This window comes from Eublepharis macularius, chromosome 10, assembly GCF_028583425.1.
Source record: "Eublepharis macularius isolate TG4126 chromosome 10, MPM_Emac_v1.0, whole genome shotgun sequence".
Classification (NCBI taxonomy): Eukaryota; Metazoa; Chordata; class Lepidosauria; order Squamata; family Eublepharidae; genus Eublepharis; species Eublepharis macularius.
Window position 1 is genome coordinate 540,498 of NC_072799.1, and position 27,939 is coordinate 568,436.

The 27,939-nt window shown below is 59.6% G+C and overlaps 3 protein-coding genes across 7 annotated transcripts; all 3 read left to right on the plus strand.

The window, feature by feature from the left end:
* CCDC142 (coiled-coil domain containing 142) lies at positions 1–14,456 on the plus strand. Of its 3 annotated transcripts, none has more exons than XM_054990480.1 (11): positions 1–279; positions 7,531–7,693; positions 7,894–9,318; positions 10,075–10,161; positions 10,432–10,596; positions 10,669–10,829; positions 11,078–11,215; positions 11,681–11,795; positions 11,943–12,120; positions 12,234–12,442; positions 13,075–14,456. In XM_054990480.1, the coding sequence occupies exons 1-11, from the start codon at positions 136–138 to the stop codon at positions 13,335–13,337; spliced, it is 3,048 nt and encodes a 1,015-aa protein (XP_054846455.1). In that variant the 5' UTR covers positions 1–135; the 3' UTR covers positions 13,338–14,456. The 3 variants fall into 3 exon arrangements, with proteins under 3 accessions (XP_054846455.1, XP_054846457.1, XP_054846456.1); XM_054990481.1 differs by lacking the exon at positions 1–279 and adding an exon at positions 6,264–6,340; XM_054990482.1 differs by lacking the exon at positions 13,075–14,456 and having other exon boundaries at positions 11,962–12,120; positions 12,234–12,394.
* A 1,281-nt stretch (positions 14,457–15,737) lies between these two features.
* LOC129336761 (programmed cell death protein 4-like) lies at positions 15,738–21,989 on the plus strand. 2 transcript variants are annotated; one of them, XM_054990093.1, is made up of 11 exons: positions 15,738–15,873; positions 16,096–16,363; positions 16,454–16,551; positions 17,049–17,162; positions 18,045–18,266; positions 18,358–18,455; positions 18,853–18,967; positions 19,856–19,963; positions 20,128–20,238; positions 20,431–20,570; positions 21,247–21,989. In XM_054990093.1, exons 1-11 carry the CDS (start codon positions 15,793–15,795, stop codon positions 21,296–21,298), a joined length of 1,407 nt encoding a protein of 468 aa, XP_054846068.1. In that variant the 5' UTR covers positions 15,738–15,792; the 3' UTR covers positions 21,299–21,989. The 2 variants fall into 2 exon arrangements, with proteins under 2 accessions (XP_054846068.1, XP_054846070.1); XM_054990095.1 differs by having other exon boundaries at positions 15,738–15,865; positions 16,100–16,363.
* A 1,914-nt stretch (positions 21,990–23,903) lies between these two features.
* MOGS (mannosyl-oligosaccharide glucosidase) lies at positions 23,904–27,818 on the plus strand. Of its 2 annotated transcripts, none has more exons than XM_054990030.1 (4): positions 23,904–24,388; positions 25,180–25,400; positions 25,680–25,876; positions 25,980–27,818. In XM_054990030.1, exons 2-4 carry the CDS (start codon positions 25,185–25,187, stop codon positions 27,697–27,699), a joined length of 2,133 nt encoding a protein of 710 aa, XP_054846005.1. In that variant the 5' UTR covers positions 23,904–24,388; positions 25,180–25,184; the 3' UTR covers positions 27,700–27,818. The 2 variants fall into 2 exon arrangements, with proteins under 2 accessions (XP_054846005.1, XP_054846004.1); XM_054990029.1 differs by lacking the exon at positions 23,904–24,388 and adding an exon at positions 24,670–25,092.
* The last annotated feature ends 121 nt before the right edge of the window (positions 27,819–27,939 follow it).

Below are 27,939 nucleotides of genomic sequence, written 5' to 3' on the forward strand. Positions count from 1 at the left end.
TGCTGCTGGCCCGAAAGGAGAGCTTCGCCTCGGCACCCCTTTGGCCCGCGGGCGGCTCGGCTTCCTTCCTGCCACTTCCCACAGGGACGGTTCCCCCCAGTGCTTTGTTGTCAGCGTCCCCTTGTTGCTGACCGGATGTCTTTGGCCCTTCCCTTGCAAAAATGCCGCTGCTTGGAGCAGCCTTCCTCCTGGCCCCACCGCTGGGAGAAATCCTTCCTGGGCTTTGTGTGTGGGATTCTCTGCCAAGTCGCTTCTGGTTGGAGTGCAGAGAGAGCCAAGGTGAGTGTGCTGAGAAAGGGAAGGGCCCACGGTCACACACACACACACACACCCTCCCCAGTGGCCTAAAACCATAAGCCGGTGAGTGCGCGGCTGCTCAGCCTGGATTAAGGCCACTGTCAAAGGTGCCAGTCAACTGATTTCCTGGTCATTGCAACTGTGGCTGCAGCAACCATCTTGGGTACCGTGGCCAGGAGCCCAAAGAAGCCCTCCCGGGAGGTAAGACCTGAGGCGGGGCTTCCTGCTCAGGGCAGCTGAGGTGGGAGGTGGGAGCATACAAGATGGGCCTCTCAGAGGCAGCCCCACTTCCCTTCTGCTACTCCTTTGCATGCCAGGTTGTGGCCCTTAGTCTCCCAGGAGGCTGGGGGTTCTCTCCTGACCCCGCATGCAGAAACCTAGCAAGAGTCCCGCAGGTGGATTGGGCCTTAGCCCCCTTAGGCTAAGAAGAGGAACTGGGGCTGGCACCCTGGATTTGCTTCCAAGGAAAGGGTCATCTAGCCTCAGCACCTTGCCGGAACTGTTTGAACTGGATAGGGCAACAGGGGAGACGCGTTTCACAGGCCTTTGTCACCTTGTGGCCCAAGCAGGTGGGATGGGCAAGTCCTGGGACACGCTTTCAAGTGATGTTTGGTTTGGAGGCTGGTTGGTTTGAAGACAGTAGGGAGGGCCTTCCTTGGAGGCCTTGCAGGGGCTGTTAGCAGCCTGGGAGCCCCACAGGAATACATAGGAATCAGGCCCACCCACCGTGGCCAGTAGTCCCTGGGATACAAGCTTGGTTCCTCTCTCCCAGCCGGCCCACAGCAAATGGCCACCGCTGGAGGAAACATTCCGTTTGGGTGAGCATTGCCCAACGGCTGCCTGTGCTAGAAGTAGAGCAGACCCCTCTAGGCTCAAAGTGGGACTCCAGTTTTACCCGGCAGGGGGTACAAGCCCCAGTATAGGGAGGCAAGCAGACAGAGTTCTGGGGAGCCTACGGACCCTGCCTTCAAACTGTGGTGTGAATCCATGTTAACGGTAGCTGAGGATACAGGAAGAAGACAGAGATGGCAAATGCAGAATTGTGGATTTGCAGCATAGAATTGGGGGGTGGGGAGGGGCCAATCAATGTGGCTCAGAGCCTGGGGCTCGTAGGTTCCACTAAGGCCACCCCCCATAATTCAAGCACCCACTGGGATTATTTGTTTGGGTTCCATCAGAGCCGAGGGCTGCCGATTCACAAGGAGAAAACTGGAGATTATGATTCAAATGCAGTCCTTTCATGGAAAGCCAATTACTTTAAATCCAAGTTTTATTTTATCATTTTTATTTACATTATTTATTTTCTGCCTTTCTCATAGAGACCCAAGGCAGATTACACACTTGGTCAATACGAACAACAGCTGGGACCTTGAATAAATAATGCCATAGGGTATAGGGCGCAGATATTTGATACAGCCGTGACGCAGAGCTGAAACAAAGTATAGGCAATTTGCCATGTCACAATAAACAACATAACAGTGCACAGTAGTATAGTCTACACTCCCTGCGTCTTTATTGAAGTATCTCTTTGAACCATTCCCTTACAACACAGCCCCATTACCTGTGTAAGAAAGCCCTCCTGAATAACTTGGTTTTGCATAGTTGAGGAAAGCAAGGGACCAGCTGTGGCTATTACTTGTTTGCAGGGTGCCACCTGCAGAAGGCCCTGTTTAGATGCGTGAAACTGCTGTGGCAGGGCATAGAGGTGATCCTGCAGATATGAAGTACGAAGGCCATGACGGGCTTTGCATGTGATAGCCAAAACCTTGAATTGAAACAAGTAACTGATGGGTAGCCCGTAGAACTGACGAATGGGAGTAATATGCATGCTGTGCCTAGTTTCTGATAAGGATTGAGCTGCAGCATACTGGAAAAGAGTGGACTTTGAGGGAAAACCTATATGGAGTCCACGAGAGTAGTCGAGTCTCAGCGTTAACCAATCCAGGGGGCCAGACTGGCCATGTCAGCGTCGGGGGCCGTCTTCCAGGCTAGAATGAGTTCGTGGAAGGCATTTTTACAACTGCATTAATGGTTCTCTAGCAGCAGTGCTAGATTCAGTATGATGTCCGGGCTCTTAGCTGAGTCTGCAACTGAACCTCATCACAAGTGGGGAGCACCATGTGCTTCAAGATCTCTGCTTTCCCAACCAGCATCACTTCCATCTTGTCTGGGTTCAATTTCAATTTGTTTGTTTTCAGCCAACTGACCACACAACGGTCAGGAAGTGATTAAAAACCTCAGCTGCGTCTCCAGAGGATGTGGATGGGAAAGACTCAGAGTTTTAAAAGAATGGGAATTTGGCGATAGCATTATTTTCAAACTTCTGCCATTCTCTCGCATTTGCATTGTTTGTTGAATGTCCCCACAGTGGCTTGTACTGACTTACACTCTGTAATCCACCCTGAGCCACAGTGAGAAAGGCGGGCTAGAAATAGCGTGGATAAAATAAACTCTATTGCATTTATGGGACGGAGTCTGACACTGGAAGGCTCCTTCCCCGGAGATATATCAAGGTGGGTAGATGTGTCTGTCTGACTGTGGCAGGAGGAAAGAACAAGAGTCCAGGAGCACCTACAAGACTCCCAAAATGCCCTGCCACAAATTTTATTAGTCTTACAGGTGCTGCTGGACTCTTGCTCTTTTCTACTGAAAGGCTGAAAGAGATGACAGCGTGGAAGATCCAAAAGCATTCTGGTACTTCAGAGAGCAAAGCTTCCCAGGGCGGACTGTACCGCAGCACAGCTTAGAGAAGGGAGGGGTGTTGCCAGTTTTGCTCACATAGTGCCTGGCAACGGGAGAGGTTTCATGGTTTTGGCCGAGGACTGCAAGGCACAGGGGAAGAAGTCCCAGGAGGCAAACAGGCCACTAAAAGGGACTGAGGCAGCCGAGGAAAAAAGATCCCCAGCGTGAGAGAGGTTGGAGAAGTGGAAAGAAAGCCTCAGAGAGACCACTCAAGCCCAGCAGAAGCAGACACTCTGGGGAGGGTGTGATCACGTGGCGGAGCACAAGGTGCGCTCAAGAGCAGGAGCCAGAAGCAGCAAGGGCGTGAAGGAAGGAGCACGACCGAGGCAGTGGGCTGGGAGGAAGCATGTGCTGGAGCGCGGGCCTCTCTTTGCAAGCGTCTGGGGAAGTTGGGGGACTCAGACCCCCAAGACCCCCCTACATCAGCCTAGAGCTTCAAGGTCTCCTGTGGCTCTCGCATCTGCAGAAAGAGGAGGATCCTGCAAGCTGCCTCTTGTGCCACTGCTGCAGGGGGCCTGAAAAGAGGGCAGCCTCAGCCCCAGACCCAAGGGGAGTGGCACACAGCACGAGACAGGAGCCGAGGCAGTGCCCCATCTCCAAGGGGCCTCTCATTTCCAGCCCCCCTGCCTGGGGGTTCGGAGCTGATGATCTGACGAGGCTTATGCCCTGTATGCCCATGGGGTGTGTGTAAAAGCAGAGGCAGAGGCAGGCATGCTCAGCCAGGCCCGGGCATAGCCCCAGCTGCTCTGCCTGCTGAGCCTCTCTTTGGTGGCTCTTGTGTCACAACTGCAGAGATGGGTATCCCACAAGGGGTCACTTTCGAGGCTCCCAGCCACTTTGGGAGGAGGCTTCCGCCCAGCCTTCAGGAGCCAAGAAGTGACTGGAGGGCAGCCCCTCCTGGGCACTCTTGCAGGGGTTGGGCTTAGATAAGCCCAGGAACACCAGAGACTTTGGAAGGGCTGGTGTGCCTGGCAGAGGGGGAGAAATGCCTTGAGTCCTTTATCCCCAAACATCCTGACTCGTGCCTCATTTTTCTGGCTTACTTTATTTGTTCTAAAGCACTTAACAAAATAAAGCAATTTATTCGGATAAATTAATGGTGGCCTCTCTCTGCTGCTTAGAATCTTCTAATGGGCCAGGGGAGTGCACAGTAGGGAAGGGCCCTTGAAAGAAGGGGATCAGATGCCGACAGCCACTGCCAGGTGTGGGAAGCTTCCAGCCAAGCCAGGAGGGCAGGGTCTGAAGATGGAGTCCTCAGTGGGCACAGGGGAGGTGACAGAGATGCCGCCCTGAGGCAATGACTGATGACCTAAGGCATTTGCCCGCCTTGCATGCTATTTGCTGCTGTAAGAAGATATGACAATGCTCTGTATAATTTGGGCTTAAACTCCATGTGTATTATGAAGCACTTTCGTCATCACTGTTCACAAGTTATGCTTTTCCTGCTTGCATTATTACAAACATCCAACCTGCCCCCTATGCCCCATGGTATCCCAGAACAAACAGGCAAAACAGTCACACAAAATCAGAACATCAGTCTGTGAACTAGCAAAGCTCAGCATCAAAGGACATCTTTTAAAAAAGATGAAGCAATAAATCTGTGGAACATGACAACTTTTCATAATACGAGAATCGCTCAACAGCAAAGTGTGCCTGCTTCTCAGGGTAGCAGAATAGAGGCCAGTGCCAGGAAAGGGGACCCTGCCTGCTCAGGGTACCCCCCCCCCCGCCCCAGGCATGCAGGAAGAGAGTATGACAAAGAGCTGCCACAGCTTTTCATACATTGGTTGGGAAGGGGCTGTGGCTTGGAGAGCTTTTCGTCGCTTGCACAAGGTTCCTGGCTCAGTCCCTGGCAGCATCTCCAGTCAAAGCAGGTGGCCTACACCTGAAAGCCTAGAGAGCTGCTGCCAGCCAGAAGAGGCAATGCTGCCTTGATAGACCAATGGGTCTGACTTGGTATAAGGCAGCTTCATGTGTCCCATGTGTATTCAAACAGTAGATCACAGGACAGCAGACTTGAGGCAGCCAAGGGCAAAAACAATACAAGCCACAATACCAGAAGCAAGAAAGGACAGTGGCTGCCCAACCACTAATCAGAGGCCCTCCAAAGCTCTCACAAGCAGGGACATTTTGCAGGCACTCCTCAAAACAGATAGCAAGGGAGAAGTCTCCCTCAAGGAGGCTGCTCCTAAAATGCTGGGGAATACTCGGGGATGGGTTGGTGCTATATTAGAACGCATCCGGGAATTAAATACTACATGGTATCCAGGCTTAAACAGAGACTTGGATTTCCTTATTCACTACTACTACTACTACTACTTTTCACAGTCCACCAGATGTTTGGGCTGGAATTTTTTCAGTCCTTCACCAACTTGGATTTTATCTAAGAATCTAAGAGTCAGTGAGGCATCACCTTGGCATGTTCCAAGTAGTGCAGCAGTTTGCAACTGGCCAGTTTGTTATCCTGTGCATGCTAATATCACCTAGGTGTTTAGTTAGTCCTTTTGGAATCACACCTAGCACTCCTCTATTGGAAATACCGTTGTATATTTCTCCCAGAGATGATGATGATAACATTTGATTTATATACCACCCTTCCGGACAATGTTCACTTAGAGCGATTTACAAAATGTGTTATTATTATCCTCCTGACGATGCTTTGTGAGGTAGGTGGGGCTGAGAGAGCTCCGAGAGAGCTGTGAGTGGCCTAAGGTCACCCAGCTGGCTTCAAGCGGAGGAGCGGGGAATCAAACCGGCTCTCCAGATTAGAGTCCCGCTGCTCTTAACCACGACACCAAACCGAACTTCAAGTCTTACATCTTGCTATTTTATCTTTTTGTTATTGCCGCTTTGGCCGGGGATCCTGGATGGGTTGTTTTGCCTTCTTCTGGGCATAGAGCAGGGGTTGGGGGGGGGCGGAGCTGTGAATTTCCTGCCTTGTGCAGGAGGCTGGACTAGATGGCCCTTGGGGTCCTCTTTCCGTTTTGCGTCTTTCCTCAATTTGACTCTCGCCTGGGACGGCCACATCAGTCACTGGGACCACCTCCTCCTCCTGTTGTCGCAGCCCACCGGGTATTTGGGCTAGATTTATTATCGTCATTATTATGCGCCCGCCAGTCGCAACTCATTCACGGCGCCCTCGCGGGGTTTCCGGGCGAGCGACGGTCAGAGGCGACGTCACTCCGCGGGCCCCGCCCCGCAGCCGGAAGTGTCGCGTGGCACTCGCCCCGCGCCAGGCTCCGCCGCGTCCCCATTGGCTGGCTGGGCCCCGCCCGCCGAGAGGCAGCGAGAGGCGCGGCGGGTGAGTGGCGTCCGGCTTCCTGGTTGCCATGGCGGCGGGCCTGGGCCGCGGGATGGACGGGCGCCCGGCCGGAGGAGGGCGGCGGGAGGGGCCGGCCGGCTCGGCCTTGCGCTCCGTCGGCGGGGCTGCCTGGGCGAAGCGGCCGGAGCCCAGCGCCGGTTGACAGGCCGCCGCCGCCGGCTTCGGCGCGCGCTCCTGGGGCCCGCGAGGCGCGCGGAGGGGCCGGCCCTCGTGCCCGGGGGTGCCCGGAGGCGCCCGAGGCCAGGCCTGTGGAGCACCGGTTTCCGGAAGCCGCGGCGGGCCTCGGAGGGCCGCAGCCTGAGGCTCCCTTGCCTTTGCTGAAGGGCTGGGCAAGAACTGGGGGTTTAAAGGGGGAGGCGGGGGGGGGGGGCGTCCTTATTTCTTATAACTTTAATTCCTGTTACGGCGTTTTCGGTGTAATTGTGATTCTTGGTTATTTAATCTGCTGGAGGTTAACTCCTGTGACTTTAAATAAAGTTTTTAAAAGGTAGCGTGGAAGTGACCCTGGGCCAGGCGGCAAGGTTTTCACCAAAACCAAGAATCCCGGTCTGACTTCTCTCCAGCCAGAGACCTGATACTTTACAGAAGGATCCCTGAAGGGTCTGGCCCTTCTTCAGGCTGCCTTCTGGTTCAGTGCTTGCTTTGTTCCTTTAAAACCTCAAAGAGACTTCTGGTTTCAAGGTGCCTGTTTTAGCGAATACCCTGCCCCTCTGCACACACACACACAAGAGTGGGAGCAATTCCATAACAGCCCACATGCTCACACTGAAATACATTTTGAACTACTGGATTTGGGTTTTAGCAAAAGAAGCTGCCTGTTCTTACCTGCTGAGCCTGCCACAGCCCGGCTGAATGGCTGCCTCTGTTTGTCGGTCGTCTCATGCAAGCTGTACTCTGTAACCCAAAACTTTGGACTGAGCCTCTCCTGGAAAGGGCTTTCTGGGCCATGATCTGCTCAGGTGCCCCCACTGGGGCAGTTCTTCTGCAGGGTAAGGAGTTCCCTGCACAGACTTGGGAGATCCATCAGCGCTGGCTTTCTGATGGGCTGGTATAACAGTTTTGTTTGGTGCCCAGGGTCTGGCTCTCAAAGCCTCTACAGCTTTCAGCCAGGGCTTGAGTAGAGATATGATCTGAGTCCACCACTCTTGACTTATTCTCATGTCTTACAGGGGACTGAGGACCATGCTGTGGGCTTGAACGCCATCTTCCTCCTCTTCATGTCACGCAAGCCACAGGCCTTAGGCACCATCCTGCCTCCCCTCAGCACCCTGGTGGGACCTAGGAAGGTAGCTCCAGCTGCTGAAGAGGAAAAAGGGGACAAAACTGATGCAGGTAAGGCTCTTCCACTTCTGCTAGGGGTGGGAGGTTGCTACCGGCTGCTTTTCACTGGTTCTCCTCCCAGAGGCCTCCCAGGTGTCTTGCACCTCACAGGAGCCTTCTCTGCCCCTTGTCTTCAGGGAAACAGTTCTGGGGTTCAGTGCCTGTCTTCTACAGGTACTCCAAGGCTGCTCCCCTCTTTCTGTCTCTTGCAGGCACGAGCTCCCTTACAGCATTGGCCAAGTCTGTGCAGACAGCGGAAGCCTTGTTACGCCAGCGTATGAAACCCAGCTTGATACGCCTGCTGCCACTGCATCCCAGCAAAAACCCTGAGGACGGTGATGGGGAGGGGGAGGAGGCCTTGCCTGGAGGCCTGGCCTGCCTGGCCCAGGTGGAACGCAGCTTCCTGGGGCTCAGCCACTGCCTGTGGGTGCGAGAGGATCCACGCACAGAGACTTTCCAGGCCCATGTGCGCCCAGATGCAGCCCAGGGTACCTCCTTCTCGTACCATGCAACACGGACCAGTGTGGCCCATCACGCTGCCACCCTGCATGCCCTGTTGCAGCACCGCCACCACTTGCGCCTCTCCCGCCACTACACCCAGCGGCTCAAGGCTGCTTCGGACTTTGTGCGCCACCTGAGGATTGCAGAGCGTTCCCTGCTGTTGTCCAGTGGCAGGCAGGATGCCGGCTGGGGGCCCCTGCTGCGGGGGCTGTGTGAGGGGCTGCGCACCCACGCTGCTCACTGGAACGAGCTTCAGCAGCACATCCGCAGTGACCCTTGGCTACGGCCGCTGCTGCTCCAGAGGCATGCGGTGGTTCTGCACATGAAGGAAGCCTTCTCGTCCCTAGCCCTGCGTGCCCTCTGTCTCTTGGAGCGTTGTCTGGAGGCTCTGCTGCGTCACTTGGCCCGTGCTGCCTGCCTGCACCCAGCTCCACTCTCTGATTTCTTCCAGGGGCTGGAAATTTACAACCAGGTGGTGAGGGAACAGATGCAGCAGCCCTTCTCAGTGGTGCTGTGGGCAGACCTGGGGCCCAACTCTGATCAGCGAGGAGAGCCGGGTGGACCCTCTGCCTTTCCCCTTGAGAGGGTGCTGGGCATTTTGGCAGCAGAGAGAGGCCAGCGGGCGGCCCAGAAACTGCGTCTGTTTCTCCTGGGGCTGCAGGCAAGCTGTGTGGACACAGCCCCCTGGAAGGGCAACGATGAGCTCTGGCTCCTGGGTGTGGCTCCACCCGCATCACAGGCTGTCGAGGATCCCCCCAGCCTCTCTGCCGAGCTGCAGGCCCTGTGCCGAGAAGAGGAGGAGCATCTTGTCCTGGTCCTGAGGAGACTTGTGGCTTCCACTGCCAGTCTTTGGCATCACCTCCTCCGCCGGCCCAAGAAAGACAAGCCCCTTGAATGCCCAGAGTCCTCTGGGGGCTCACGCTCTGCTTCCCTGCCTACCTGTAAGGCTGTGCACTGGCTGGACGCCTCCTACACTGAGACTGCTGGGGTGCTTTATGCGCAGTACCTCCCACTCCTCTGGAGGGCCACAGCTGCTTCCCTGGTTCACCAGCTGGAGCTCCATTCGCCCCTGGCGCAGTTCCACGCAGGGATAGTCACCACTCTGGGCCAGCAACTTGGCCATGCACTGTTACATGGTAAGTGCAAGAGGGCGGAATCTAGACCCATGGATGCCCACTTTGGAGCTTGCCACACTTCTGTGCAGGCTTGGCAACTGGCGAGGGATCTGGGAATCTTCACTTTCATTTCCCATGGAACTCCAGCTTCCAGTCCCCCTGGCTGTAGAGGCTAGCCTGAGAAATGCAGGAAATCTCTGCAGGAGGCTGGAACGCTGGGGAGGAGAAGCTTCTGCCTCTTCTTTGCCCACCCCCAGGCTGGCCTTTTCCTCCCCCCCCCACCTTTGCAAAATGAGCAGAATGGCCCATATGCTCTGCAGAGATCTCAGTCCAGAGATTCAGAGTGCTGGTGAACAGCCACCAAGCCATTTATTTGGGTAGGAAGCTGTGTTAAGTGTCTGCCACTGCGCGCCCCAAAAGAAGAGTAACGAATGGCTTAATGGAGCCTGAGACTTCTGTGTTTTCAAAAACCTTTCTGGGGCAACGTGCCGTGAGGGGAGCCAACAGATCCGTCTGGCCCCTTGAGGGGGCCGTTTCTGTGGGGCGTGTGCAGGTGTGCTTCCTGTGGTTCACACTCCATGGGAGTGCAGGGAGGCTCCGAAGCACTGTCTCCTCTGGGAAACACAAGCTGAGGCTGCGGTGCCCTCCTTGCACTGGAGGCTCCTGCCCTTGCTGTGCCTCACTGCTGGTGGGCATCAACGGGAGGCTGGCTGACCCCCTGTGCACCCGCTTGCCCACTCTCTCTCTCTCTCTCTCTCTCTCTCTCTCTGCTTCCAGCCTGCATCCCCAAAGAAGGCACGGAAGAGCTGCGGGGCTTGTTGCTCCACCTGCTGATGCGCGCGGCCCTCCAGCACTGGGACCAAGGTTGGCAGAGATCCAGCGCAGAACGGGGTGCGGGGCGGGGTTGGGGAAAGACTGGCTGTGTGGGGTGGGATGGAGCTGGCTCTGGCCTGAGAACAGCATCTCTCCAGCAGAGGACGGGGATGAAGCGCTGCCCTCAGTCCAGAAGGCGTGGCCAGCCGTCGGCCTGGCTGCGCCCTGCAAAGGAGCCTGTGCTGCAGTGCTTTTCAGGAACCATGTGTGTGTGTGTGTGTGTGTGTTGCGCTCATCAGACCTTCTCCGCCCCCTGACCAGGTTTCTGCCGTGTGCTGGGCTCCAGCCTCACTGATAAATGTACAGCCATGCCGTCCCAAGCCACAGATGCAGCATGCAGCCGCACGGCTCAGCTCCTCCAGAGCCTCTTCCTACCTTTGGCCTTCTCCCTGAGGGGCCTGGCTGCCTGGTCCCCTGGGAGCACAGGTGAGTGTCCCTTGGCCCCTTAGCCCCAGCCTGTCTGCTGGGCCACCACTGACCAGTGCTGCTCCCTTTCAGCCGACAGCCTCCATGCCTCTGTGGGCTGCCACTCGGTGCTTCTGTCCCTCTCCGTGGCCGCCAGCCATGCCTCCTGCTACTGGATCATGAGCAAAGCCTCACAGTACTTGGCTTCCGGCTCCCTCAGCCAGTTCCTGCTCGTCACCCAGGGAGACTTGCAGGCAAGTAGACCCAGGGAGCATGGCTGTCAACTTCACCCCCAGGGCAGGTTGGAGGAGGGAGAGGCACCCTCACGTGTGCTGGAGTGAGCCCCCAGATCCAAAGTGTGAGCCAAGTCTGTCTGCCTGGGATCCAGAAACAGGGGACAGCCCCACAGCAGGCGCCTTGTTGCAGTAGCCCACCTGCTAGGGCACGGTAGGTGCTCCTCTCTGACCAACCTCCAAAGACCAACCCCCGTCGTTTCTCCCAGCTGCTGAAGGCAGAGACAAGCCGGATGGCAGCTCTGGCAAGTGCGGCCTCTTCTGGCAACAGGACGAAGCAGAGCCCCCTCTCTCAGCAGGAGCAGGATTTGAGCCAGCAGATCCGCTCCACTGTGGCCAGCATCCAGGTGAGTGCTTGGGCCTTAGAAGGGATCCCGGGGCCCTGGCTGCAGCTGCCTCCCCTCAGGACTGGCCAGGGGCAGATTTGCTCCCTTTCAGCCTGCAGGATCTCCAGAGCAGCAGAGGGTGGGGTGGGCTTGCCTCTGCTCTATCCTGGCTCTTCCAGTCAGTGGCCCTGTCAGCTCCATGGTTCAGTTCTGTTGCTCTGGCAGATGGGAGGCGTTGCTCAGGCCCTTTGTTTGAGGGTGTTTGATAGCAGGAGAAGCACATGCCTGATTCAGTGGACCCAATTCACCAGGAAGCTTGTCAGTGCTCCTTCATATGAGTAGGGCTCACGCACATGAACGGACCCTGGTGGATTGTGGCCTGTGCCTTCAGGATCTCCCACCTTAGCTCCCAAAGTCTTGTGGGCAGCCCTCAGGAAGAGTCCCCAGGGAGGCCCCAGTGCTGATCTTGTGCCTCTCTCTCCCCAGCATTTTGCAGAGGATGTGCCAAGGCTGTTTTCCTCAGAATGTAAGCGCATGTCAGCGGAGATCTTTAGCCAAACCATGCCACGTGGCAAACACTGGCGCCTTGCCCTCCAAACAGGTATCCTTGAAGAGCGGGTGGGAGTGGAGTGCCACTGGGCTGGCAGGGAGAGGGGTTTTGGTGGGCACTCGCCATGGCCTGGAGTGGCCAGAGGGGAGGGGAGTGGCATCCGTGCCCCGAGTGCCAGTTGCACTGCTTGCCCCGCAGATGTGCCTTCCTCCCCCAGTGAGTATGCCTCTGCTGCTGCCCAGGCTGTCCTGGGCCAAGTCCTGCCAGGCATCCAGCGGCTGCCCCACGAGGCCCAGGAGCCAGCGCTCTGTCAGGTCACAACTGCCTTCTTGGAAGCCTGGATGGACCACATCCTGGCTCAGAAAATCAAGTTCAGGTAAGTCTCGCCCCTTTAGCAGTAAGCTGGGAGGGAGGGAGGAGCCCTGCCAGGGCAGGATGGTCCCCAACAGCCTGGCCTGGCCTGGCCTGTCCCTCTTTCCTCCTCTCCAGCCTCCAGGGGGCCCTTCAGCTGAAGCGGGACTTTGACCTGCTGAGGGAGCTGCTGCTGTCGGAAGAGTCCAGGCTCTCCCCCAGAAGCAGGCAGCGGGTGCTGTCCCTCAGAGTCTTCCAGCAGGCAGACAATGCCATCGCCTGCCTCCTGCAGCAGCCCAGCAGGGCCTCCTTGCCTTGGCAGACCTGGGACGCCCTCCACCAGTGCTGTGAGTGCCGGCCTGGGGCAGGGGTCTGGCGGGGCTTCACCCCCCTCTGCTTGGCTAGGGGATGGCCGGGGTAAACCTGGGGAGGGGGAGGAGGAGGGGCTGCCACTGCCCATCAGTGGTGGAAGCACAGAAAGAGACCTCGGAGCCCGTCTTCCATCGTGGCTGAGTGCGGAGGGTGCCAAGCAGTCCCCAGTTCTGGTCTGGCTGCAGTTATGGCCTCACTGGGTGACCACCGTCTGTGTGACAGGGAGAGAGGCAGGCTATCAATAAACATAGGTCAAAGCAAAAGAGAAGGGGGGAGGCCTTGTGTGTGGGGGGGTTGCTGCCTGTGTCCTTAGGTCAGTCCCTCCCTTTCACAGTCAGCGCATGACTAGCTGGCTGGGGGAAAGGTGGAAGGGGCTCAGGGGTCCTGTGGGGGGCAGGCCCAGCCCCCAAACAAACCGTCAGCACAGTGTTAAGGGCCCTCTTCTGCTGGAGCCGAGCGCCCATGCGAAGGGAAATGGCAGAGCAAGGCCTTCCCGCCAAAGGCTGCTGGCTCCTTGCCACTCCCGCTTGCAAGGCAGCTCTCCTCGCCCCCCTCGCAGTCTGCAGCCAGGGCTGGGCTTTCTGCTGACCCCTCTCTACCCCCACAGGCTCTTACAATGGAGTTCACACACAGGGCGGCGGCCCAGGTAGCATCAACAGCCTGGAGAGCTTGGAAGGGCAAGCGGCCCAAGCGGCAGGTGCTGGGGAGAGCCAGGCCGGAGACCTGCTGAGCCGCACACAAGGAGCTGGTGCTGGCCCAGAGACCTACCTCAGCCCCCCACAGCAGGAGTGGCTGGCTCTGCGGCTGCACGGGGCCCGCCGCTGGGGAGTGCCTGGTCTCCCCTGCCTGTGCAGAGCCCCCGAACCCTGAAGGGCGCTGCTCAGACCCCGTGCCAGAGCAAGCAGCTGGCCTGCAGTAGGGCCCGGGGTTCTTCCCCCCCCTCCTCCACCTCCTCCTGCCCAGCATGCCTTTACCTGCCTCAGTTGCCCTTGGGGCGGCCCCGGCGTGGGCTGGTGCCTCTCCCAGGCCTAGTTCGTGGGCTGGAGCTGCTAGAAGCTGTGCTTGGAAGCCGCTTGGGTTGCAGGGCCCTCCTCCACCCTTCCCCACACTGCTGGCCACTTTCAGCAGCTGCCCTTGCTCCCTCGGAGGGGGCTCCTCTGGCACAGCTTCAGTGTGGCTTCCCAGGGCCTTCAGGTGCATGCCGTCCTGCTGGACCAGCTCCACTGCTGCAGAGGTGAAGGAGAGAGGCTGCCCCCGGGAGCATCGGGGGTCTGGTTGCACAGTTGTGGTTGAGAAACGAACACGTGCCTCGGTGCTCGGTGCACAGTGGAGCACTCAAGGCCCTCCCTCCCACCAGATGTGCCCTGGACCGTGTGTGTGTGTGTGTGTGTTTGATGTGGGCCCCCTGATCATTCCTCCTGTTTTGCAATTAAAAAACCTTTTTCTGCAGCCACCGAAGTCCCATTTGATTTGAGAATGGATATGGAAAAACACACACACCGACTCCTCTGTCGGATGGCTGGAAGCTTGCCTTCTGGAAACAGGCTCAGCCCCTGGTCCTGGCTGACAGCAGAGCGGAGGTTGGAACCGGTGGGCGGGGGCTGCTGACCGTGTTCTCTGCCCTTTGCCTACAGGAACCAAGGTGAACCTCCCCCTCCCCGCCTTGTCTGGCAGGTCCCGCTGCTGCTGCTCCCTCTCCACATGCATATGAATGACCGTGTCCTGCCAGCGAGGGCAGAGGCTGGGGGCGGGAGGTGGTGGATGGCTTGGGTCAGTAGCCCACCCACTGGTTCCGTCCCAAGGGGTTTTTGGCCTAGCTTGGTGACGAGGACAGAAGGGGCCATGCGGCGCTGCTAAGGGAAGCCCTCGGCATTCCTGGCACCACCCAAGAAAGAAACCGAGGCTCAGGGTCCGTGAACTCGCTGAGATGCCACACTAGATATTGACGTGGTATCTTACATGGATGTGAAAAACGTGCACAAAAATAAAAGTCTGATCACAATATAAGAACGTTTAAAACAAAAAAGGACTCAGAATCGTGACTTTGCAGACAGCAGTGGGTTTTCCACAGAACAATAACTTGAATTACTTAACGTGGTCAATTGTATATCAAAGAGGGCTGAGTCAGATAAGCTAGAAAACATTACCTGACAGACATGTTAGGAGTGGATACGCCAGACCTTGGAGGTCACTAAAAAGTGGGGCGGTTCTGTCGCTTGCCTGACCAAATCCTTGAGCTCGAAATGGGGGAGTGGCGCCCGAGCCTGGTCCTGAGGGTTGCTGTGGTGGTGCTGGTGGTGGCCGGCTCCCAACTTAATCATGGTGATGCTGGTTGGATCCCTATGGATAGTCTCTGTGTGGGGGGCAGGGGCGGGGGCAGAGAATAAGTGGGAGTGAAGAAGAAGGTTCTTCTGCCAGTCGTGAATCTACTGCACTTCAACTCCACTTGGTACCCAAAGTGCCAACGATTACAATGTGGGATTCACAGCCAGAAGATGAAGTGATGGCCACAAGCGGGGGGGGGGGGGGGCGAGTGTGGCTCAGTGGCAAAGCATCTGCTTGGCATGCGGAAGGTCCCAGGTTCTATCCCGGATGAAGCAGCAGGCCATGTGCAGGACCCCAGCCAGCCACTGCCAGTCTAGGCAGGCAGTCGGGGCCTCCCTGATGGGCCGAGGGGCCAAAAGGGATTCGGCAGGTTCACGGCGGGCAGCTCCAGCAGCAGCCAGTAGCCACGGCCGCTGAAGGGAAGGGGCAACGACCCCTGACTCCCGTGCCGGGGGCGGCATCCTCGGCCTCTTCGCCTCCTTGCTGGCCCTGGTAGCTGCCGGCCCGCTGAGAGGAGACCCGGGGACTAGCCGCGGCTGCCGCCGCCTGCCCCGTCGTGCCTGGACAGCGGCGCCTCGCCGCCGGGCCCCGCCGGCCGCGGCCCCTGCTGCGAACTCTCAGGTCTCCGCGGGAAGGGAAGGGCGCAGCGCAGAGAGCAGCGGCCGAGATCGCTCGCGAAGCACAGCAAACGGCGGGGGTGCCGCCACGGGGTTTTGCATGCACACGACGCGGGAGACACGGGACGCCACCCCGGGCTGGGGGCTGGTTCGGACGCGCCGGGCCGGAGACGCCGAGGGAGGGCGAAGCGCGCCTGGAAGGCGGCCGGACGGGGCTGCGGGGAGCCGAGCCTGCCTGGCAGGGCTGTGGGGAGGGGGGAGGGCCCCTGGCCCCGCCCCGCCGCCGCCGCCGCCGCCCCCCGTGAGCTCACTTCCTGCCAGGCCCAGCAGCAGCCTGGAGCGACGGGGCGCAGTGGCTGGCTCGGCGCGGGGCCTCCGTCCTCATGTCCGCCTCGGCCCTCCCCGTCGGCACCGCCGACCTGCTGCGGGGCAACCGCGCCCCCTGCCCGCCGGCAAGTCTCTCGGTGCGCCGCCGCCCCCACCCCCGCCCCGCTCTGTCGGGGAAGCCGCAGGCCCGGGTCCCCCCCGCCCCCGCCCCCGGCCGCGCTTGCCCAGGGCGGAGGTGCCCGGCGCGCCCCCAGGCCGATCGGCGCGGCGCCTTCGCCCTCCTGCCCTTCCCGCCCTGCGCCGCCCCTTCGCCCGGGGGAACTAACCCTCCCCCCGTGTGTGTGTCCCCCCCCCCCCAGGCAGCGGAGCCGGCGGTCGACGAGGGGGACGAGGAGCTGATGGAGGGCGGCGAGGGGCTGCGCGGCTGGAGCCCCCAGGAGAAGTCCCTGCACGAGGCGCGGCTGAAGGCCAAGGCCAAGCGCAGGCTGCGGCGCACCTCCTCCCGCGACGCCGCCCGCGAGTCCCTCTCGGAAGCCGGGGAGCCCGGCCCGGACCCCAGCAGCCCCAAGGGCAAGAACCACGACCGCCGCTCCCGCATGGGCAAGGGCCGAGGCCTGCCCAAGAAAGGTAGCGCCGCCGCCCCCCGCCCCCCCAGCAGTGCCCCCCCCGCTGCCCCTCGGCGGTCGCACCAAGTGCCCCCCTCTCCCCCCCCCGCAGGTGGCGCTGGAGGCAAAGGCGTTTGGGGAGCACCTGGCGTGGTCTACGGCTACCAGGAGCCTGATGCCCGGGACCCCAACTATGACGAGGTGGCACAGGTACCCTCCACCGCTTCCCCTGCGGTTTCGGGCTGGGGGCACGTAACCCCCCCCCCTCTCAGAAAGGACATGGTACAGCTGGGGAAGGTGCAGGAAAGGGGGCCCAAGGGAGGAGGGTTTGGAGCAGGCGCTGGGGGCCTCTCCGCTTAGAGAGGTTAAGGGAAAGGGGACCAGCTGGAGGTCTGCACATTCATGCACACGCGCGCGGGGGGGGGGGGAGAGCAGGCCGAGAGAGAGCTGGGCGGGGAGGGGGCACCCAGGGGAGTTAAGGGTCAGGACGTGCAGCAGGAGTGGAGACCTGCCCGCCTGTGCTCGGAGGGGCCCTTCATCCCCCCAAGAAGTGCCCCGGTTCAAGGACCCCACGGCCTCCAGCAGGTGGGTGCTGAGGGGGCACTGTATGGGAATCGCTCGGGCTCTGTGGCCTGCCACGCAGGCTCCTCTTGGAGAGGCTCTTTCTGGGGGCTGCCACGCCAGTGCCTTCTGGTCCCTCTGCCCAGGGCGACACGGTCTACGCTACAGTCGTGCCTGAGCTGGAGGAGGCGGAGCTGAAGAGGAACGTGCATCCCATGGTTCTCGAGTACTTTGAGCACGGAGACCCCCTGGAGGTGGTGGTGAGTGGGGGAGGGGATTGGCTCAGCCAGGCTCCAGCAGGAAGCTTTAGGGCTAGGGCAGATTGGCCATCCCACAGCCCCAGGGTGGGCCACTCCTTAGCCCAGTTCTGCCAGGACGGCCTGAGACGCAGGGCCGGTGTCCTCTCAAGTGACTCTGCCTGCCCCCGTCTGTGGGCCGGAGAGGCCTCTCTGTGCCTCTCAGAGACTAGCGCCCGACTTCTTCCCGCAAAGATCCTCCCTCCCTCTGGCTCAGGTGACTCTGAACTCCCCCCCCTCCCCCTGCCATCTCCTCTGCTAAAGAGATTTGGAATAGGAGCTCCTTGAGGCAGAGACAGGGCCTTTCTTTGGTGCTTATGGAACTCCGCACTCTGCACCTGTCGCAAGTCCACTTTGTCAGCTGGAGATCGTGTTTTGCTTGGGTCAAGGTGGCAGGGCTAAGTATTGCTTATTAATAAAAGCGGAAATTGGGGGAGTGCAAAGAAGCGCTGCAGCCTCTCGGTTGCGTTGCTAGCCGCCTTGAGTCTCGGCAGAGACGGAAATGTTTTGAACGCATGGATAACGAGACCCTGCTGGGTGACCACGCGGGCAGGTGCCTGTCGCAAGGGACCTTTCTCGCTCCTGGTAGGAGGTCTCTGAATGGGCCCTTGGGGCACCACAGAGGCAGCAAGATCCTGCCCCACAGGCTCTTGGCTCACTCGCAGCATTCCATGGAATGAGGGGCACTGGCAACCCCTCGTGGGTCTGCAGCACAGAGGCCCAGGAGGGGCTGCTGCACTTGGTTTGGGGCAACAAAATACCATCAGTGGAAGGTTCCCCCAGGTAGCAGAGAGGGTAGCAGATCGTTTCTGAGAGATCCCCCGCCCCCCTGCATGTGTCTGGCAGGAGCTGCTTCGGGGTCTGAATTTGGGTGGCCACAAAGCAGCCGTGCCCTCGCTGGCCGTGACGCTGTCTCTGGAGGGCAAAGCCAGCCATCGGGAGCTGACGTCTCGCTTGCTGTCAGACCTTGTGGGGAAGGTGCTGAGCCCCGAAGACATCGCAGCTGCTTTTGATGGGATGCTGCAAGACCTCCCGGACCTGATTCTGGACACGCCGGAGGCACCACAGGTCAGAGTCCCGCTCTGGCGGGAGAGGAGGGGACAGGGAACCTGGTGGCGGCATGTCCTTGAAACCCCGCCCCCCCATCCTGTCTGTGCAGATGCTGGGCCAGTTCATCGCACGAGCTGTGGCTGACCACGCCTTGCCGCTCGACTTCCTCGAACGCTACAAGGGGCGTGTCGACTGCGAGCATGCGCGGTGAGAGCCAGCTTTCTCTCCAGCCCGGTCCTGGCTGCTGCAGCTTTATTTATTATTTCTTTACCCCAGACGTCTCGCCTTTCTCCCCCATTGGGGACCCAAAGCAGCTGACATCATTCTCCCTTCACTCTGTTCTCACAACACCCCTGTGAGGTAGGCTAGGCGAGGCCGAGCGCGACTGGCCCAGGGTCACCCTGTGAGCTTCCATGGCAGAGTGGGGGTTGGAACGCGGGTGTTTTAGATCCTAGTCCGACACGCTGGCCGCTCTGCCCCACTGGGCCGGGCGGGTGGGCGGGCAGGTGCTTTGTGCTAGACCTGCAGCTGGGCTGAGGGCCCGTGGCCCACTGCTGTCCCTGGCCCTCTGCTCCCTTCTGATGCTCTTTCCCCCTCCCTGCAGGGCTGCCCTGGACCGCGCCGCTGTCCTCTTGCGGATCAAGCAAGACGTCAACCGCTTGGACAACGTTTGGGGGGTGGGGGGTGGCCAGAGGCCAGTCAAGCACCTGATCAAGGAGGTGAGGAGGGGCGCAGTGCTCTTTGGCGCTTGGGCTGGTTCTGCCAGGGGACGTGGAGTTGGGTGGCCGGTGTTCTCTCTGACCCGGCCAGAGTACTCGGGGTCCAAAGTGAGCCGGGATTCATCAGGCTCGGTTCTGAAGCTTGCTTCCAATTCCAGAGCTCAGCAAGAGGAATATTAATGACGTGAGTGCTTCTGAACGTGTGCAGAGTCTCTCACGTCTTTGGGCCAGGTGCACACAATGTTGTTAGCCAGTGAAAGCTGGGCAGCCCCTGGCCTGGCCTCTGCCTTGGGGGAAGCTTCCTCCGGGCAGCCTGAGCACAAGCCTTAGGCAAAAAGGGGAAGCGCCTTCCAGGGTGGCTGCTGGAGAATCTGGACCTTGACTTACCCTCTGGGGTGTGCTTCAGCCAGGGGGCCTGCTGAACTTCTCCCCCTTAGTAACAGACACGGAGTAAGTCAGGATGGTGAACCTGTACTGGACCAACAAGAATGCCATTCAGTGTGCAAGACTGCGGGGGGCGGGGGGAGGCAGCTTCCGTGGAGCTCTGCAGCCCCCTTACATTTCCTTGAGAGTCGGAGGATTGCTCGTTTCTAGCTTATAAATCCAAATTTTGTGTGTTGCGAGCACCCAGTGCCCACTCGAAAGAGCTTACTGGTATTTCCAGATGCCACGTACACACACACCACGTTGGATTTAGGTGGAGACACGAATCAGAACTGTGTGTTTCACGGGAATGCAACTTTCCCGTTCAAAGACACCTCCTGATGTTCGTGTTCAGGATCCGCAGGAGGCTCACGGGGCACCTGTGAGCGGGCACATTTCTGCCCCCCTCTGAATATTCCCTGCTCAAGGCGACTTAGGTGTGCGGCGCTCCTCTCCCGTCTCCAGATGAGCCTCCTGCTCCAGGAGTACCTCCTTTCGGGGGACGTGTCGGAGGCCGAGCGCTGCCTGCGTCAGCTGGAGGTGCCACACTTCCACCACGAACTCATCTATGAGGTACAGATGCACCAAGCCGGGCATCAGTAGGGACGTGCTGGGAAGGGCAGTGGTGCGGGCCACAGGGGACGGGCGAGTGCCGCTGCGCCCTGCGGTGGGGAATCCTACAGGCCTCCATGGCAGGTAACCCTTCCCAGCTCTGCTTCTTTCTCACACTGGGCCAGGCTGTGGTAATGGTGTTGGAGTCTTCGGGCGAGACGGCCGTTGCCATGATGGTGAAGCTGTTGAAGGTGCTGTGGGAGACGGGGCTAGTGACTCTGGACCAGATGAACAGGGTAGGAGCCGTGGGGCCTCGGGCAGAGTGTGTGCCTGCATCCGCCTCTGACAACAGAGAGCCCAGCCCGCCAACCCAGAGACCCAGTGATTGAGACGGGGCCGGGGGCTGCCTGCCTTCCAGCCGATGGGGGCTCCAGCCTCGGGCAGCCCTGCTTGGCCCTTGCGTTGACCCCCGTCTATTCTGTCCCTAGGGCTTCCAGCGGGTATACGACGAGCTCGGGGACATCAGTCTGGACGTGCCCCTGGCCCACAGCATCCTGGAGCGCCTGGTGGACCTTTGCTTTGAGGAGGGGGTCATCACCAAGCAGCTGAGAGACGCCTGCCCTGCCCGGTACTCTCAAGTGGCATCGCCCTCACCCTCTGGCCACCCCCTCCGGCTGCAACCGTGGGCAGTGGAGCAGCCAGTGTTCTGCACAGGCTCTAGGGTTCCCCTTGCTTCTGAGCCAGCCTTGGCTCACCTCCAGAAAAATAGACCCAAGTCCTTTGCAGGCTCTTCTTGACAGATTGAAAATGGTCCTTTTCCCTGTATAGATTTAGTTTGGATATGGAGCTAGCTTTTATATCCCTTCTTAGGTCTTGAAATAATAAAACTCTTGTGTTTTCTTCTTCTTGGGGTGTGCACAGCTTAGCTGAGCACGGTATTTTTAAAAAAACATTCACTTCTTGGATATCCCACCTGTCTCCCCACTGAGGATCCAGACTAGTTTATGCCATTCTCCTCTCCTCCCCGCCCCCCCCCCACAACGACCCTGTGAGGTAGGTTGGCTAAGAGTGCGCGCCTGGCCCAAGCTCACCCAGCGAGTGTCCGTGGCAGAGCGGGGATTCCAACCTGGGTCATCCAGATTCTAGTCAGTCCCTCCAGCACTCCCACCGCCCTGCTTCTCTGTACATGCGAGGGGCAGCGTGAGCGGATCGAGGGGGGTGCAGGGCTGGAACGGGTTGTGGCTGAAGTCTCGGGTGGCCGGGCTCTTCCCTCCTCCTAACGTTCTGCCCTGTTTTTTCCTCAGGGGCCGGAAGCGCTTTGTCAGTGAAGGAGACGGTGGACAAATCAAGCAGTGACGGGTTGCTGTCAGCCCTGACCTCTGCCCCCTGCCCCCCCCACCAGCGCTCCCTCCTCCTCGGCAACAAGCCACCCACTCCCCGCTGCCACATGGCCCAGACCTTGTGTGGCTGGATTGCTCAGGAAGGGAACCAAGCTAATCAGATGATCTCTGGCCTGAAAAAGATGCGGGGGGAGGCTTGCTTGCCAGTCTTGTGCCCCCCCCCGCCCCCACATCTCAGGAAGCAAAGGAGTCTTGCGTCCCTGTGCAGCTCCGAGGCCAAAGCTGCCGTTCTTCATGGCCTTCGTGGCACCATCCCTGCGCCAGCCAGCCATTTCCTCCCCGCTGCTCTCTGGCCCCGAGTCCGTCCCAGAGCTTTATTGGATGAGTTGACACAATCCCTGGAACAGGCAGGAGAGCAGTCCTGGCCCCTCTCTGCCCTGCTCCTTTGCGAGCCCCTGGGCTGAGGTGGCATCGAGAGCGGGCTGTGGGGAGAGGGGGGTGGGCTCCTGGAGCTGTGCTTATGGCTCTGGGAGCAGGAGCCTGGGTGGGCGAGAGCTGCCGGGCAGGGGTGGTGTGCATGAACGTGCTCCTTTGCAGGGTGGGGTATCTCAGGGCAATCAGCTGGGGCTGGTGGGGGGCAGCTACTTGATGCACTTGCAGGTGAAGGAGGCGTGGTGCCAGCAGCAATAAAAGATATATCCAAAGGATGTGGCTGCCTTATCTTTTCCGGGGGAGACTGGACATCAGCAATGCCTCCAGTGGGTTTGCCAGTGTCATCCTTGCGTTGCAAACTGTGTGAGTTGCTTGACTGTGTTGGTTGCCAGAGAGTTGCTCGGTGGGGTTGGACATGGCTGTGCCTCAGTACCAGGCTACAAAGTGCCCCAGGGTCTGGAGAAGTCGGGGTTTGGCACAAGTGAACATTCCTGCGTGTTTTTGAAGCAGAGTCCTGGGCAGACTAGCAAAGGCCCCCGACTGCAGTTCTAGGCTTCTCTTGCAGAGGGGCGGAGTTAAGCAGGGAGGGCAGTGATGGGTTGTGCGTATCATGAAAATGGGCTCCTGAGCATGCGCAGAAAGTAGGAAAGCAGCACTCCAGCCTGTCTCCAAGTCTCACTCCTTGCAGCACCCCCCCTCCCACTTCCTACGAAACTGGGGAAAGGTGGAGTGTGTGTGTGGGGGGTGGGGGGTGCTGGCTGTGCACAAGGCCCCTCCCAGCCCTGGCCCTCCAGTGCCATGTTGGGTGCAACCTTTTCCTCATCTGCAAGCTCTGGCCTTCCTCTCTTGCCCACAGAGATTGTGTGGGAGTGATCCAAGTATGCCAGGAGCAAGATGCGCCCCAGTTCTGTTCAAATATGGCGGCCAAAACTGTACCAGTATTCCAAGTAAGACTGCACCGTAGATCTCTCTAGGGGGGAATATTGTAACGCCAGGTGCAGCTTCATTTGGAACACTGTACGCCTCATCGTATCTCAAAATGTATACACACAGCTGGGGAAAGTGCAGAAGAGCCCTGCTGCGTCAGCCCAGCGGTCCATCCAGGCTACCATCCCGTCTCACGCGGTAGCCGGCCAGTTACTCTGGAGGGCTAAACCAAGAAGCCGCAGGGGCGGAGGCCTTCCCCATATGTTGCCTCTTGGCTTTGGCATTCCGGGGCTCCCGTTAGTCACCAAGGCTAGTAGCCGCTGATGGAGCGCTCCTCCGTAACGATGTTTGATCCCGTTTCGAAGCCGTCTCTGCCAGTGGCCATCGCTACTGTCTCTGGCAGCCAATGCCACCTTTTAATGGCTTGTTGTATAGAGAAGCGTTTTCTCTTGTCCACCCTGAATCTGCTGCTCGTCAGCGTCTCTGGATGCCCCCAAGTTCTCGCATTTTGGATGAAGTTCTCTTTGCCATTTTCACCCCTTGCATAAATGTATAAACATTGTTTCCCCCCCCCCCTAGTAATTTTTCTGCAGACTGTAAATTATTTATTTCTTAACCTTGTATTCAGCTCTCCCTGCTTTCGCAGGCTCCGAGCAGATAAACAACAGTGAAAGGTCACATCACATTTAAAACAATAAAACAGTTCAGTAAAAACATCTCTTGACGGCAAAGATAAAAGTCCCAGGCGCTTCAGTGGCTCTTCCTGGGCGTGGTGTTCTTAGTCTGATGAAGGGACCTCTTGACTCAAAAGCTTGCACCCTGGAAATCTAGTTCTTTAGGGTGCTGCTGGACCAGAATCTCGTTCATCTTCGATTTCGCCAACATGGTGTAGTCCAGGATTAGGATCTGCTAGACCCAAGATTGGATGCTTGCTGGGGGGCTGTGCCCAGCCATTCTTTCAGCCTAAGCTACCTCGCAGGGTTGTCGGGATAAATTGGAGAAGACCATGATAGTTTGTTGTAGTGGTTAAGAGCAGCTGGACTCCAATCTGGAGAGCCCGGTTTGATCCCCCACTCCTCCACTTGAAGCCAGCGGGGTGACCTTGGGCCAGTCACAGCTCTCTCTCAGCCCCACCCACCTCACAGGGGGATTGTTGTTGTGAGGATAATGACATACTTCGTACAGTCCTCCGAGTGGGTGTTAAGTCATCCTGAAGGGCGGTACATAAATCAAATATTATATAAGCCACTTTGGGTCCGCTCGGGGGAGAAAGTGAAGTTAAAACTTGGAAAGGCAGATATGGGAGCATGACGGGGCGTGCCATGCGGGCTGCCCAGGCTGTTTGGAAGGGAGAAATCGGTCAGGTAGCGTCGGGAGAAGGGGCGAGACTGCCTCCTGCCTGCCTCCGTGGAAGGAGCCCCTCTGCAGCACAGCCTTGCCATCTGGGCCGGTTGCCAAGTCAGTGCTAGGAAATTCCTGGAGATCTGGGGCCAGAGCCTGGGGAGGGGCTCCGCAATGATGTGGCAGGACAGCCCCCCCCCGCCCCTACGCGGGCTGCTTCGCTGGAGGAACCCACGCCGGGAGATCAGTTGTCATTCTGGGAGCGCTACAGGCAGGAGGGCGTCTAGTTTGTAGCCCCCACGCCCCCCCCCACTGAGACGTCCAAGAAAGGCTAGGAGAGGCCTGCGCGAAGACCAGCATTAGGCCAGCCCAGAGCTGAGGGAGAACAGGAGCCACGGCCCATAAGGTGGGAACTGCCCTGCAGGAACAGACCCGCAAGGTGCCCGGCCGGGGGTGGGGGTGGGCTCCAGAAGGGCCAGGGCCGCAGAGCCCCCCCCCCCCCGACCCTCCAGGCTCAGGAGAAGCGACGTCCGTAGCAGGGGGAGGAGCTGCCAGCCCCCGACATCTCCCGGCCTCGCGTGGCTGTTGGCAACCCCCTCAAAGGCCCTGACGAGGGACTACACTTCCCGGCGTGCCACGGGCGCGGGCGGCATGCCGGGAGCGGCCGTGGCGTGACGCGGCGTCGGGAGCGAGGGCCGCGTGGAGAGGCGGAGGCTTCCGGGGTCTCGGCGGTTGCTATGGCTGCCCCCCTTCCGGCCTAGCGCCCGCGGAGCGGCACCGGCATGGCCCGGGAGCGGCGGCGGAGAGCGCCCGAGGGGCCGCGGCCGCAGGAGAGGGGCCCGCGGGGGGCGGCGGCGGCGGCGAGGCCGGGCCCGGGCGGGGCGGCGCGGTGGGCGGCCGTGGCGGCGCTGGGCCTGGCGGCCGCGGCCTGCCTCCTGCTGCGGGCCCGGTGGGGGGCGGCCGGCCCGGCCCTGACCCCGCACCCGGCCGCCCGCGCCCTGCCCGCCCACAGCAGCAGCGCCGCCGCCGCGCCCGCCCGCTTCTGGGGCTCCTACCGGCCGCACGTCTACTTGGGCATGAAGACGCGCAGCCCGCGCGCCCCGGTGGCAGGTCAGGCCCGGGCTCGGACCCTTCCCCTGCCCCGGACCCTTCCCCTGCCCCTTCCCTGGCGCTGACTGCAGCGGTGTCTCCGCACAGGGCTGATGTGGCTGCGCCAGGCGGAGGGCGAGGCCCGGCTGCGGCACACCTGCGAGCAGAGCGACGGCCTGGCCCGCTACGGCTGGCTGCGCCACGACGGGCTGCACTTCGGCACGCAGGAGATCCGGGACGGCGGCCTCCGCCTGCGGACGGAGTTCGTGAAGCGGCCCGGCGGCCGGCACGGGGGCGACTGGAGCTGGAGGGTCGCCGCGCGCGCCGAGGTGGGTGTGGGGAGGCCGGGGGGGGGGCGGGCGGGCTGGCGCCCCCTCCCTCCCAGAGCAGCAGGGGGACGGAGCCCTTGAGCTGGTCAGCAAGTCCACTCGGGCTCTTTTCAGTCTGGAAAGGGTTCCAAACCCGAAGTGATCTTTGCCCTCAAAGTCACCAAAGTCCAGGGTGGGCTGCAAGCTACACCTGCCGGTTCTGCCGCAAACCAGGAGAGGAAGCGCCTAACTTCCTTGGCTGTGCCAGGTGACCTTCCAACACTCCTTTTCGGTCTGTAGAGGACAGCCGGCACCCCGGACACCTTCCTTTCCATGTTCTTCTATGTGGCAACTGATGGGCAAGGGACGCTGCAGCCTCTGGTGGTGGAGAAGAACCACCTGGTCTCTCTCACGGGCACTACAGAAGAGCTGGGGAACTTCACCATCACCTTCCAGCAGCCCACCAGGGAAGATGGTGCCACACCTCTCTATGCCAGGTATTCTGCCACCTGCCAAGCTGGGCAGCAGTGCCGTCTTTGGGCAGCTATCTCTGTTGGCATTCTGCTTGTCTCACAGCAACTCTTCCCTCCTTGTCTCCAGTTACAACTATCTGCAGGCCAAGGCCGAGGGCCTGCATCGCCTGAGTGACGTGGTGAAAGCCAGCCTCAGCCCTCGGTTTGTGTATGCTCCACCAGGGGGCCCCAAGCGCCGCTACTTTGGTGTGGACACTTACCAGGGACCGCCTGAGGGGAGAGAGCCTCACAGCCAGCTCCTTGTTCACCAGGTGACCGTGGCACTGCCCTGCCTACTGGAGGTGGTCTTTGAGTCGGGCAGCGTCCCTGAGCGTGCTGGGCGTCTTGCAGGAGAGGTGCTGACGCAAGAGCTGGCCAGGCACACAGCAGCCTTTGAGCAGCGCTTCGAGAGGACATTTGGGCTGGCCCAGAAGGGCTTCTCAGTGCAGGAACAGGACTTTGCCAAGGCTGCCTTCAGCAATATGCTGGGGGGGATGGGCTACTTCTATGGGCACTCACTGGTGCAGTCCCCCCATAGCGAGCTCCCACAGCTCTATCCAGAGGGGCCCCTTTTCACAGCCGTGCCATCTCGCTCTTTTTTCCCACGGGGCTTCTTGTGGGATGAAGGCTTCCACCAATTGCTACTGGGCCGCTGGGATCCAGCCCTGAGCCAGGAGGTGCTGGCACATTGGCTTGATCTGATGAATGTCGAAGGCTGGATACCTCGAGAGCAGATCCTAGGCGATGAGGCCCGCAGCAAGGTTCCGGCAGAGTTTGTGGTACAGCACAGCAGTGCAGGAAACCCTCCCACATTTTTTTTGGTGCTGCAGCAGCTGCTGTCTCAGGGTGCAGTTGACGTGCCCTACCTGCGGCGCCTGTACCCTCGCTTACGGAGTTGGTACAACTGGTATAACCAAACTCAAGCTGGACCAGTGCCCTACACCTTCCGGTGGCGCGGACGGGACCAGGACCCTCAGATGTTCCTCAATCCAAAGACTCTGACCTCAGGGCTGGATGATTATCCGAGGGCCTCGCACCCGTCACCAGATGAGCGCCACCTGGACCTGCGGTGCTGGATGGCACTTGCTTCTAATGTCATGACAAAGGTGGCCAGACACCTCGGGGAACCAGGAGGTGAATACCAGCACATGGCAGAAGTCCTAGTTGACAACCAGCTGTTGGAGCAGCACCACTGGGCTGAGGTACTGGGCACCTTTGCAGACTTTGGCAACCATACCCAGGCTGTGGCACTAGAGTGGGAGAGACCACGGCCCCCTCCCCCAGGACAGCCTCCCCCTACTCCAAGGCTTCTGCGGGTAGTCCGGAAGCCTCCCAAGCTGCAATTCGTAGGGGGTGCTCTTGGCTACGTAAGCCTTTTCCCTCTGCTGTTGCAACTGCTGCAGCCCGATTCACCCCGGCTGGGCAGCCTTCTGGCAGATATGCGCAACGAGAAGAAGCTGTGGACCCCCTTTGGCTTGCGTTCCCTCTCACGCAGCAGCCCTTTCTACCTCAAGTACAACACTGAGCATGACCCTCCCTACTGGCGGGGGTCCATCTGGATCAACGTCAACTACCTTGCTGTGCAGGCCCTGCACCACTACAGCCGCCAGGAGGGCCCGTTCCGCCAGGAGGCAGCTGCCCTTTACCAGGAGCTGCGAGCCAACCTCATCCACAACATCTTCCGACAGTACAAGGAGAGCGGCTACCTGTGGGAGCAGTACAACGACAGCACAGGCAAGGGCCAGGGCTGCTACCCTTTCACAGGCTGGTCTGCCCTGGTGGTCCTCATGATGGCGGAGGAATACTAGCACCAGGCAGGCTGCCAGGGACTCCTTGAACTTGGCCCAGCCACCTGTCATCTCCTGAACTCTGCCTTTTCAAAAACATGGAACCTTTAATTAAAATAAAATGGAGAAGATTGGCAGTACTCTGGGTGAGGGATCCGTCTCATGCCGGTGGGTGCCAGTCCTGGGAGACCCATGTGGTGGGAGCCGGCCATTCCCTACCATCCCTAGTCAGCACAGTTTCTGCCTGCATGCAATGGAATT

Coding starts and splice junctions, on each gene's coding strand:
- MOGS (XM_054990029.1), top strand. CDS start 24,765: ATGGCCCGGGAGCGGCGGCGGAGAGCGCCCGAGGGGCCGCGGCCGCAG. Junction 25,093..25,179: donor CCCGCGCGCCCCGGTGGCAG/GTCAGGCCCGGG, acceptor GTCTCCGCACAG/GGCTGATGTGGCTGCGCCAG. Junction 25,877..25,979: donor GCCACACCTCTCTATGCCAG/GTATTCTGCCAC, acceptor CCTTGTCTCCAG/TTACAACTATCTGCAGGCCA.
- CCDC142 (XM_054990480.1), top strand. CDS start 136: ATGTCTTTGGCCCTTCCCTTGCAAAAATGCCGCTGCTTGGAGCAGCCT. Junction 280..7,530: donor GGAGTGCAGAGAGAGCCAAG/GTGAGTGTGCTG, acceptor CATGTCTTACAG/GGGACTGAGGACCATGCTGT. Junction 10,162..10,431: donor CCTCCAGCACTGGGACCAAG/GTTGGCAGAGAT, acceptor CCCCCTGACCAG/GTTTCTGCCGTGTGCTGGGC.
- LOC129336761 (XM_054990093.1), top strand. CDS start 15,793: ATGTCCGCCTCGGCCCTCCCCGTCGGCACCGCCGACCTGCTGCGGGGC. Junction 16,364..16,453: donor CCGAGGCCTGCCCAAGAAAG/GTAGCGCCGCCG, acceptor CCCCCCCCGCAG/GTGGCGCTGGAGGCAAAGGC. Junction 16,552..17,048: donor ACTATGACGAGGTGGCACAG/GTACCCTCCACC, acceptor CCCTCTGCCCAG/GGCGACACGGTCTACGCTAC.